Source organism: Procambarus clarkii, chromosome 91 (genome assembly GCF_040958095.1).
Source record: "Procambarus clarkii isolate CNS0578487 chromosome 91, FALCON_Pclarkii_2.0, whole genome shotgun sequence".
NCBI classification, from domain to species: Eukaryota; Metazoa; Arthropoda; class Malacostraca; order Decapoda; family Cambaridae; genus Procambarus; species Procambarus clarkii.
This window is the reverse complement of record NC_091240.1, coordinates 13470624-13483220: the sequence shown is the minus strand read 5'-3', so window position 1 is coordinate 13483220 and position 12597 is coordinate 13470624. Positions and strand designations below refer to the sequence as shown.

The window sequence follows — 12597 nt, the reverse complement described above, 5'->3', positions numbered from 1 at the left end:
ACGGGGGCGAGGGCACGCCTGGTGGTGTTGTTCAGCCCTTCCCTGCTGGGACACGGGGGCGAGGGCACGCCTGGTGGTGTTGTCCAGCTCTTCCCTGCTGGGACACGGGGGCGAGGGCACGCCTGGTGGTGTTGTCCAGCCCTTCCCTGCTGGGACACGGGGGCGAGGGCATGCCTGGTGGTGTTGTCCAGACCTTCTCTGCTGGGACACGGGGGCGAGGGCATGCCTAATGGTTTTGTCCACCACCTTTGTCCACAAGCTTTTTCCACTGTTGGTGTGATAGACTTGTGAGTGCAGGTGCGGCATAGTCGATCACTGCTCTGACTGCTTGTACATAGTATGTGCAAAGGACTTGCAGATTGGCTCCTCCAAAGTGGGAGGTTAGTGACCTGAGGATTGCCGTCTAGGCTGCAGTTCTCTCTCTCAAGTAAGTGACCTTAACATTAAAATTTGTGTCCAGGATTATTCCTAGATACTGATATGTGTCCACTCATTCATTTGGTTGACCCTGTACTGTGAGTTGGATGTTGGGCTTCGCTATTTTTATGAGCATGGCTTTTGTTTTTGTGGGTTGAGTTTGATACCAATCTGCTTTGCCTCTTCACTGAAACAGTCTAAGCATTTGGGTGCAAGGCGCGCCGCATCCCTTCCTTTTATGATGTTGACAAAGTCGTCCGCAGTAGTTTAGCAGCCTGCAGTGATGTGGGAGTTTCAACCTCATTATTCTTTCCATTAAACAGTTGAAGAGAAGGGTGCTGAGAATGCCTCCTTGTGGTGTACCATTTTCATGTCTTTTGTATTTAGAGACTGTGCCATGACGTTTTACTCTTGCTTCTCTGTTTATGAGACAGATTTTGGTCCAGGAGAGCAGGTTGCCTTTGACCTCTTTGTCGATGAGGCAGCAGAGATTAGCTGGGGCTCTAGCCATTTCAAAGTCTTTCTCCAGGTTGAGGAATATCAGCATTCCTGGACTGTCATTCAAGTGGGCTAACAGAGTTGTAATACACTCCACTGTGCCAACCCCTCTTCTATAGGCATACATATCATTGTGCAGTTTAGGCATTTTCCACTCAAGTCTGTTGAGTGCCATTCTGTCAGCCGTCTTGGCTGCACAGCTTTGGAGAGAGATGGGCCTGGGATTTACTGAATCTCTGGGTTTTGGGATCGGCACTATGTCTGCTCTATTCCAAGCTGTAGGTCTAGTTTGAGAAGTCCGGGCTAAATTAATTAACCTTAGGTATGCAGCGTCTCCCTCTGGGCCGAGGTTTCTAATCATTTTATAGGTTATTTGGTCGCCTCCAGGGGAAGTATCTTTGGATGTTTTTCTTAGCCCGATTCAACTCATCTAATGTAAAAGGGGTATTAGTGTCAGAGACTTCTTCACATGCTGTAAGGATTCTGTGCCATCTTTCTTTCTCTAGTCCTGTCTGCACTGTTAATACATCTGGTGGAAGCTGATTGCTGGCTGTTCTTTCTGCAAACCTGGTTGCCAATACGTCGACTTCCTGATGTGGATCCTTAGGGTGTGGGGCTTTAGGTGTTTTATTTCCTTTGGCCCGGTGAATTTGCTGCCACATCTCTCCGAGAGAGGTGTGTTCATTCAGATGTGAACACCATTCCAGTCACTTTTGTTCTTTTATTAGTCTGGTCTCTTGATGCACATGTTCCTTGACCTTCACAAAGTAAGGTCCTGTTGCGGTCACTTGGCTGCTTTTTGTATAGCTTTCTTGTTCTGTTGAGTCTATGATTGAGTTCTTTAACACGTTCGCAATAGTACCAGTGATCTTTTTGGTGTCTGGTGGACTGTTTTTTCAGTGGGATTGAGTGGTTGGCTGCACTTTGAATAGCTTTGACAAAATCTTGTTCTGCCTGATTAATGTCTTTGGGAAGAACATAATTTCTATGCAACTTTGAGATGAGATTTTGAAAAGGTCCCATTTTGTTGAGCGAAGTTCCAGGCTTCTGATGGAGGTGGAGATGGGGTGGGTAGATCCAACTTTAGATCTGTTTGGACCCCATAGTGGTCGCTTGTGAGTGTGGGCTCAACTGACCATGTTGCTGCATCTCTTAGGCAGGCTGAAACGAAGGTAAAATCTAGTCTATCTCCTTGGATGTGGGTGGGTTCACTCTTGTTTAGGATTTGAATTTCTGGAAGCTGTCTAGTAGATGTACAATGTGAGTGCTGGCCTCATTTGTTGTCTTCGAGCTGAGTGTCAAACGATGATGGGCATTGAAATCACCACAAATTATTATGTGAGGGGGGGGGGGGTCGCGTGTCCAGATAAGACCGAGTGTTATGAACCCAACTCCATCGTCGGAGCATGGAGTATCAACGTCAACGCCATCTGTGAGTCTGCCCCCTAAACCCCCACAAAATGGACAACGCCATCTGGTGGTGGCTGTAGGATATCTGTCAGAGACTCTAGATTCCGGCCTTGGTCAGCCCGAAGAGTCGCTGTAGCTGACCTCTGGTAAGGTGGCGCCTAGAAATCAGCGCCATCTATCGTGATAGAAGTTGTATGTCAATGTCAGAGTCCGTAAGTGGTATTTCCTAGTATCCCAAGTACTGGCCAGTTTACTGATGACGTGTCTGTGTCCACAGAGGCGACGTAGGGCTGTAGTGGCACGAGGACAATCAGTCTACCCAGGGCAGCCTATTATATCTCTACTCCATTCTGCTTTACGTGAGCAGTGAGCAGCCGCCTTAGAGGAACTGAGTAGTATCTACTGTCTGCCTGTGAAGTGGCAGTGACAGAATTCGGCGTATCCCGGGACTGGCTACAGAAAGAGACGACCGACAGTCAGGTGCTACGGAGGAGTGAAGAGTCAGCTCTTCATTCATCAGAATCCTCAACAGCTTATACTGTTGAGGATACATAAAGCCAGCAGGTGGTAAGTCAGTCAACTTGATACATGCTACCATACAACGTTGAAGGTCATGCATGTTTTCTCTCTGGGAAAGCTGACATTTAGTGCATTCCACAGTGGAGGTCTGAGCGTCGCCTGATACATGTGGGGGGCTGGCATCTTAATCATGCCCGGGCCCAGTGCTAAGCTTACTGCTGGTGCCCTGTAGACCTCTCCCATCATAGTGGTCATCACTGTTGTCGTCACGTGATGAACACCGCGATGAGTCGGGTGGCCGTGGCGGGTGACTCGGCTGGCCGTGGCGGGTGAGTCGGGTGGCCGTGGCGGGTGAGTCGGCTGGCTCTGGCGGGTGAGTCAGCTGGCTCTGGCGGGTGAGTCAGCTGGCTCTGGCGGGTGAGTCAGCTGGCTCTGGCGGGTGAGTCGGCTGGCTCTGGCGGGTGAGTCGGCTGGCTCTGGCGGGTGAGTCGGTTGGCTCTGGCGGGTGAGTCGGTTGGCTCTGGCGGGTGAGTCGGTTGGCTCTGGCGGGTGAGTCGGCTGGCTCTGGCGGGTGAGTCGGCTGGCCGTGGCGGGTGAGTCGGCTGGCCGTGGCGGGTGAGTCGGCTGGCCGTGGCGGGTGAGTCGGCTGGCCGTGGCGGGTGAGTCGGCTGGCCGTGGCGGGTGAGTCGGCTGGCCGTGGCGGGTGAGTCGGCTGGCCGTGGCGGGTGAGTCGGCTGGCCGTGGCGGATGACTCAGCTGGCCGTGGCGGGTGAGTGAGGTGCGTGAGCGGGTGACTCATGAGGGCAGCGTGACCCTCACATTCACCTGACCGTGATTAATGAACACACCTGAGCTGCCAGGGCCTCGACACGCTCCCCTGGCTCCCTCCCTACAAGGCACTCTACACAACATTCGTCATACCACTACTGAAGTATGCAGCACCGGCATGCAACCCCAACCTTCTGAACCATGAAAACTAAGTTTAAAAAATTACCGAAGTTTTCAACAAGATATGTGCCGGAGTTAAGTGGGTTAGGCTATGGGGACGGAAGAAGCAGAGATATGAGCACAACATACAAGATAGATAAGATAAGGTCAGATTCTGTAATTTGACATCTCCCTCCCTCCCTTGTCCCAACGGCACCAGACCCAAGATACACTGTTGTAAGGTTATTGTAAGGTAAGTTCACAGCTGTGTGTCCGGGTTTTCTTTATCTGTCTACCACAAACCCATGCATAGTGGCATGTACATTCACTTCTTTTCCTACCATTCTCCTTCTGTTAAGGAAAGTGTCCTCGTCTCTCTCTTCCTCCGCGCTCTACGCATCAGCGACCCTCAGTTTCTGGATTCTGAAATTCCCTTTATTTACAAATCTTTCTCTTGCCTGGTTACTCTTTCCATTTTATCAACTGTGCCTATTCTCAAGCTAAACGAAATTGCTTGCATCCTAAACCTGCTTCCAACACTATTAGCACTGTGCTCTGCCTTCCCTTCATATCTTAACTCAAAACTTTTACCAATACCTTTCGTCCTCTTGACATAAAGCTCGCCTTTCGACAGACTAACACTGCTGAACACAAACCAACACACTTCGTAGCAATCTGGTTCTCATGGCAGCAATATCCCAGGAACATCAACTAAATTTCGGTGACTTGAGGCAAAGTGAAATTCACACCAGTTACTCCATCTATCATCATTCTATTATGCAGGAAGAACCGCACGTCTATGGGTCATCCAATAATGTTAGCAGACTTCTAGATGTTACCACTGCTAGGCTTAGGCTCGGCTACAAGTACCTCTGGCAGTTTGTAACATCTGCTGATGTAGATTTGACTAAATGTAAACTCTGTCAGCAGAACTATTCGCATACTTTGTGTCATTAAATAACGGAATCTTTACCTCTGAAGAGACAACTAACACAACACCTATACCCCCTATTAGACTATTTTACAGGAACTTCTTTTCCACAGCTCATAAAACTGAGGAAAGGGTCCTGAAAGATATTGTTAATAGAAACGTTATCCCTACAGACAAAAATCAGAAGATACAACTGACGATTTACTATAAAACCAAGAAAACGGTAAGCTTACTTGTGAGAAACTCTCCAGGCACAAAGCAGAACGCTTTAAAAAGAGACCAACGTCGTCTATGCCTTCAAATGCCCTCTTGGGGACTGTAAGCCTAAAAAAACTCAGTATATAGGCAAGACAACAACATCTCTTTCCAGGCGTTTAACGATGCATAAGCAACAGGGCTCCATTAAGGAACATATAATCTCTTCCCACAACCAGACCATCACCAGAGAAGTCTTAACAAACAACACAGAAATCATCGATAGATACAGCGATAGCAGGCGGCTTGATATCTGCGAGGCACTACACATCAAAAAGTCAACACCAGCAATCAACAGCCAATTAATGCACAACTATATTCTACCCACTTCAAGACTCCGCTCCAATATAGAAGCATCAAGAAATATGGGCCAATAGGCCCTCTGCAATTACTTCCATTCTTACCTTCAATACCCATTGTTTCGTGTTCTGTCTTGTGTTGAAAGTTTGTTTTCACCTCATCCAAAACTGTTGTAACATATCACCTCACCCAAATGCAGGTATAAAAAATCGAAGATGTTTAAGCTCTATTCAATTATAGTTGTGTGTGTGTGTAAACTAAAGTCTTTGAAAATGTAATAAGTTTTACGAAACGCGTTCAAGTGTCGCGTCAGACTAGAAATAAAAATGAATTTTGGAGAATTGATTTTTCAATTGCCATCAACAGTGAAAAGAAACATAAAGATCGAGAAAATTCGTGTTAGAATTATTAATCTTACTTTTTCGGTCATATTTAATAATATATGTCTACAGGAAAGACTGCTCCCAATATATATATATATATATATATATATATATATATATATATAATATATTATGCACATATGTATATAAACATATATGCTACTCATTAGTTACGACTGATGAGTAACATCAGATTATGTTGACCAGACCACACACTAGAAAATGAAGGAACGACGACGTTTCGGTCCGTCCTGGACCATTCTCAAGTCGATCATCACATTCGACTTAAAAATGGTCCAGGACGGACCGAAACGTCGTCGTATCTTCACTTTCTAGTGTGGGTTGATCAACATTTTTCAGCCACGTTATTGTGACTCCTCATTTGCATAACATCAGATTAGTCTATGATACAAAAAACAGGACGGGATATTAATTCAGTTTAACTCATAATCGCTACACGACATGGATAGATCGTTAGAATGGACACGATTGACAGATGCAGTTTGTCTGATATACTGAGGGGCTCCGGTTCTATTTCTTTCTTTATTATAAGAACATAAGAATGAAGGTAACTGCAGAAGGCCTATTGGCCCATACGAGGCAGCGCCTATTTATATCCACCCAAACTCATTCATATTTATGTCTAACCTACGCTTGAAACAATCAAGGGTACCCTCCCCCACTTCTACCATGTTATGCAGCAACTGGTTCCACAAATCAACAGCCCTGTTAATGAATCAGTATTTACTCAGGTGCATAGATATACAATCATTTACACAAATACATATACATATCAATAATCTTTTTTATATGACAAGTGATTCAACAAGAGGCTCACAACAGTCACTATACAAGGCACTTTACATCTATGGTGAGTCACAGTTACTAGTCTTGCTGCACACCCACCCAACTGGGCAGCAGCTTTACAGTCATGTGCACCACACCCACCCAACTGGGCGGCAGCTTTACAGTCATGTGCTCCACACCCACCCAACTGGGCGGCAGCTTTACAGTCATGTGCTCCACACCCACCCAACTGGGCGGCAGCTTTACAGTCATGTGCTCCACACCCACCCAACTGGGCGGCAGCTTTACAGTCATGTGCTCCTCACCCACCCAACTGGGCGGCAGCTGTACAGTCATGTGCTCCACACCCACCCAACTGGGCGGCAGCTTTACAGTCATGTGCTCCACACCCACCCAACTGGGCGGCAGCTTTACAGTCATGTGCTCCACACCCACCCAACTGGGCGGCAGCTTTACAGTCATGTGCTCCACACCCACCCAACTGGGCGGCAGCTTTACAGTCATGTGCTCCACACCCACCCAACTGGGCGGCAGCTTTACAGTCATGTGCTCCACGCCCACCCAACTGGGCGGCAGCTTTACAGTCATGTGCTCCACACCCACCCAACTGAGCGGCAGCTTGGAGCTCGGGAAATTCTCTCCTGAATATTAATTTTCAATCTGACCATTCTAAATGCGAGAAAAATTGAAAAGTAATAATTAGTAAGGATCTAAAGTAAAAAAATAAAATGAAATAATGTTGTAAATAATGCACAAAGGATAATTTGATAATATTTATGAGTATTAGCAGTACAAGGTGTGAGGTTGTTCTTTAACTGCACCTCGCCCTTCTTAGACCCCATATTGTTTATGGAGTAAAGAATTGCCATAATACACATGCACGTATATAGAGAAGGATAACAAAGTTACCACCCTCCCTCACAGCCTTATAAAGAGACGAGGCTTGTTGTGTTAATATGCCCGAATGCCCGAAACGCTGCGCGTACTAGGGGCTTTACAAGACTGTAATTACCATATTATGTATCCTCACATTCCCAATGTACCTTCTTGTATATGCATAAATAAATAAAAAAATAAATATTCGTGGTGTAGAGGTGTGAAGAGCGAGGGTAACATGATACAAGCATAAAGTCGGTAAATGAGTATAGCAAAAGGAATAATAATAATGGTAAAAATATTAACTCAAAATGGATCACGTAATAATGGGAAAATGGGATAAGTTCAGATATAAACAAGATCTGAATAAAAAGTTGTAAGGAAACAGGTTTGTGTATTTATGAAGCAGATCGCCAGACAAGACTGTTTTAGGAGCGTGGAACACTGCTGTCCGAAGGCTGCGCAATGCTATCCAAGTTTAGATCATTTTATAACAACGCAAGAATCAAGGTAACCGCAGAAGGCTTATTCGCTCATGCGCGGCAGCTCCTATTTATATCCACCCAAACTTATTCATATGTATGTCTAACCTACGCTTGAAACAATCAGGGGATCATGCGCCCATTATGTTATGCAGTAATTGGTTCCACAAATCCACAACCCTGTTATTGAAATAGTATTTACCCAAGTCTTTTAATTGTGTCTTGATACTAAAAAATGGAATTTGTAGTGAGTGAACTTGTGCTAGTGAGAGAGCTACGAGGACAGGAGTCCCTGTCCCTTTTTTTTTTATTGGAGTTAAAATTAACGTAGATATATGACCGAACCTAACCAACCCTACCTAACCTATCTTTATAGGTTAGGTAGCCGAAAACGTTAGGTTAGGTTAGGTAGTCGAAAAACAATTAATTCATGAAAACTTGGCTCATTAGGCAAATCGGGCCTTGCATAGTATGCCGAGAAGTGCATTCTGGCTACTAGGTACGATATATATATTATATATATATATATATATATATATATATATATATATATATATATATATATATATATATATATATATATATATATATATCGTACCTAGTAGCCAGAATGCACTTCTCGGCATACTATGCAAGGCCCGATTTGCCTAATGAGCCAAGTTTTCATGAATTAATTGTTTTTCGACTACCTAACCTAACCTAACGTTTTCGGCTACCTAACCTATAAAGATAGGTTAGGTAGGGTTGGTTAGGTTCGGTCATATATCTACGTTAATTTTAACTCCAATAAAAAAAAATTGACCTCATACATAGAGAAAAGGGTTGCTTTATCATTTCATAAGAAAAAAATTATAGTAAATATATTATTTCAGGAAAACTTGGCTTATTAGGCAAATCGGGCCTTGAATAGTAGGCTGAGAAGTGAGTTCTGGCTACTAGGTACGACATATATATATATACATACATATATATATACATATATATAAAGTAAAAGAGCTTAGGTGAAGTGAGTTCAGTTTTTCGTATGAACTTGCATGAGGCGGGGGGACGGCAGACAAGCGACTCCCTGCGGGAGGTAACTTCAACTCACCGTGTGTGGCGCCGGTGATGAAGGGTCTTGTCAACACGAGGAAGAGCAGCAGCAACAGTGATGGGTGTACCTGGACGCTGCTGCAGCCTCTGGGTGTATAGTCATGCCCCACCGATGTACCGTCATGCCCAACCGGTGTACCGTCATGCCCAACCGGTGTACCGTCACCGCCCACAGGGTTTGAATCGTCTCCCCTAGATACACCATTGCAGGAAATGGAATTGCATCTGCTGGGTGTACAGCTGCTTATCTTCGTTATGGTATATTCCCCTCGTATGTTGATGCTTTCCTCTGGGGTTGACGGAGGAACGTGATGTGGATAAGTGTTGGTGTATCCCAGGGCCAGTGAGTGAGTGATGATGTGTCCTAGGGCTCGTGGGTAGGTGCTGATGTGTCTTAGGGCACGTGGGTGGTTTTTGGTGTGTCCCAGAGCCCGTAAGTGGGTGTTGGTGGGTCCCAGGGCACGTGGCTGGGTGTTGGTGTGTCCCAGGGCACGTGGCTGGGTGTTGATGGGTCCCAGGGCACGTGGCTGGGTGTTGGTGTGTTCCGGGGCACGTGGCTGGGTGTTGGTGTGTTCCGGGGCACGTGGCTGGGTGTTGGTGTGTCCCGGGGCACGTGGCTGGGTGTTGGTGTGTCCCAGGGCACGTGGCTGGGTGTTGGTGTGTCCCAGGGCACGTGGGTGGATGTGCGAGGGCGGACAAGAGCGGGCAGCGGGCAGCATGCCGGCGGTGTGCGCGCCACGGAGAGAGAATACCAAGTACTGGTCGGGGTGGTGCTGCCCAGCTGCTGATGCCCGCCTCCCGCCGCCTAGCTCCCGCCAGGCAAGTGCAAGGGTTGCTACACTCACAATGTGCTGGGTATTAAGTACTGTTGGCATGCTACTGTGTACCAACAGTAGATGTAGGTGTAGTGACGTATGTGTGTGGTGACGCTCATGCAACATACATCTAACTGCATGTAAGGCAAGATGCAGAACATTGCCAAGGTCAATACTACGGCAGACGAGGATAACCTGTCACATAGACAAGAAACCAGTTGGTTAACTTGTAAATAAAAGTTCCTAATTAATAAAGTTTATTGTTTTAAATAAACATTAGGATAACGGCCAGCGATTATGTTACTGGTTAGTGTGGTGAGAGAGGCAACACTATTCTAAAAAAACAAAAATGCATTTAAACTTAGCCTTCAAGTTGAGGCCCGTGAGAGGTATGCAGCAAATTACAATATTGATATGGTTGGTGATAATGGTGGTGTAGGGCGGTGATAATGGTGGTGTAGGGCGGTGATAATGGTGGTGTAGGGTGGTGATAATGGTGGTGTAGGGCGGTGATAATGGTGGTGTAGGGCGGTGATAATGGTGGTGTAGGGCGGTGATAATGGTGGTGTAGGGTGGTGATAATGGTGGTGTAGGGTGGTGATAATGGTGGTGTAGGGTGGTGATAATGGTGGTGTAGGGTGGTGATAATGGTGGTGTAGGGTGGTGATAATGGTGATGTAGGGTGGTGATAATGGTGGTGTAGGGTGGTGATAATGGTGGTGTAGGGTGGTGATAATGGTGATGTAGGGTGGTGATAATGGTGGTGTAGGGTGGTGATAATGGTGGTGTTGGTGATAATGGTGGTGTAGGGTGGTGATAATGGTGGTGTTGGTGATAATGGTGGTGTAGGGTGGTGATAATGGTGGTGTTGGTGATAATGGTGGTGTAGGGTGGTGATAATGGTGGTGTTGGTGATAATGGTGGTGTAGGGTGGTGATAATGGTGGTGTTGGTGATAATGGTGGTGTAGGGTGGTGATAATGGTGGTGTAGGGTGGTGATAATGGTAGTGTAGGGTGATGATAATGGTGGTGTAGGGTGGTGATAATGGTGGTGTAGGGTGGTGATAATGGTGGTGTTGGTGATAATGGTGGTGTAGGGTGGTGATAATGGTGGTGTAGGGTGGTGATAATGGTGGTGTAGGGTGGTGATAATGGTGGTGTAAGGTGGTGGTGTAGGGTGGTGATAATGGTGGTGTAGGGTGGTGATAATGGAGGTGTAGGGTGGTGATAATGGTGGTGTAGGGTGGTGATAATGGAGGTGTAGGGTGGTGATAATGGTGGTGTAGGGTGGTGATAATGGTGGTGTAGGGTGGTGATAATGGTGGTGTAGGGTGGTGATAATGGTGGTGTAGGGTGGTGAAGATCATCTTCACCACCTTCACCACCATTATCACCACCCATTATCACCAAAAGCACCTTCATCATCTTCACTGAAGGTGATGAAGGTGCTTTTACAAGCTCAGGTTATATAGTTACAACACATACATACATTATATAATTGATACATAACATGGTTAATCTTGGGTACAAGTCCAATATATCAAGTCATGAAAACTTGGCTTATTAGGCAAATCGGGCCTTGCATAGTAGGTTGAGAAGTGCGTTCTGGCTACTAGGTACGATATATATATATATATATATATATATATATATATATATATATATATATATATAATATATATATATATATATATATATTATATATATATATATATATATATATATATATATACATATATATATATATATATATATACATATATTATATATATATATATATATATATATATATATATATATATATATATATATATATATATATATATATAATGTCGTACCTAGTAGCCAGAACTCACTTCTCAGCCTACTATTCAAGGCCCGATTTGCCTAATAAGCCAAGTTTTCCTGAATTAATATATTTACTATAGTTTTTTTCTTATGAAATGATAAAGCAACCCTTTTCTCTATGTATGAAGGTCAATTTTTTTTTATTGGAGTTAAAATTAACGTAGATATATGACCAAACCTAACCAACCCTACCTAACCTAACCTAACCTATATTTATAGGTAAGGTTAGGTTAGGTAGCCAAAAAAAGCTAGGTTAGGTTAGGTTAGGTAGGTTAGGTAGACGAAAAAACATTAATTCATGAAAACTTGGCTTATTAGGCAAATCGGGCCTTGAATAGTAGGCTGAGAAGTGCGTTCTGGCTATTAGGTACGACATATATATATATATATATATATATATATATATATATATATATATATATATATATATATATATATATATATATAATATATGTATATATATATATATATATATATATGTATATATATATATATATATATATATATATATATATATAGATTGTAACTTGCTTAGCTAAATCTCAGTCTCCGTGGTGCAGTCAGGGATGCCAGATTGGGCTACAAGTAGCGAATTGGGCTACTTTTCAGAGCCCCGCGCTCCCAAATTTTTAATTTCGCTACTTGCGACTTTTTGGGCTACTTTAAAAACAAGTTGGGCTATTAATGTTAAGAAACTCAATGATGATTTTTATGCTTTTTATAATGTCATGTGTACAAATCACAGCCGCGTCCAACAGCTTGATTGAATAGACCACTTACCGCAGGAGGCCAGGTCAGGGACCGACCCCCTGGGGACGTACTTGATCCTTGGAACTTCCCAAAGAAAAAGTAACCGCAAGGCAAGATAATCCTCCCCTGGGTCTATAGATTTCCCAACCTTAATTGGCATTAATACTTCATCCCGGGTACTGTCTATGTTAAGTGACCTCCCACTGTTGTCTACTGTAAATATTAGGTCTCTCTTTAGGTGTTTCCAAGAATCAAATGAATGTCGTTAGAGCGGATTAGCATACAGT

General features: G+C 44.4%; 1 protein-coding gene across 2 annotated transcripts in view; it reads right to left on the bottom strand.

Annotated features, from left to right (window-relative positions):
• Nucleotides 1-9659, bottom strand: part of LOC123774026 (BMP and activin membrane-bound inhibitor homolog) — a 29625-nt gene extending 19966 nt beyond the window's left edge. For both annotated transcript variants that reach the window (XM_069318806.1, XM_069318807.1), the window contains exon 1: nt 8896-9659. In XM_069318806.1, the coding sequence (XP_069174907.1) occupies nt 8896-9616 (721 nt within the window). In that variant the 5' untranslated portion in view covers nt 9617-9659. The remainder of the gene's footprint in view (nt 1-8895) is intronic.
• Between the last annotated feature and the right edge of the window lie 2938 nt (nt 9660-12597).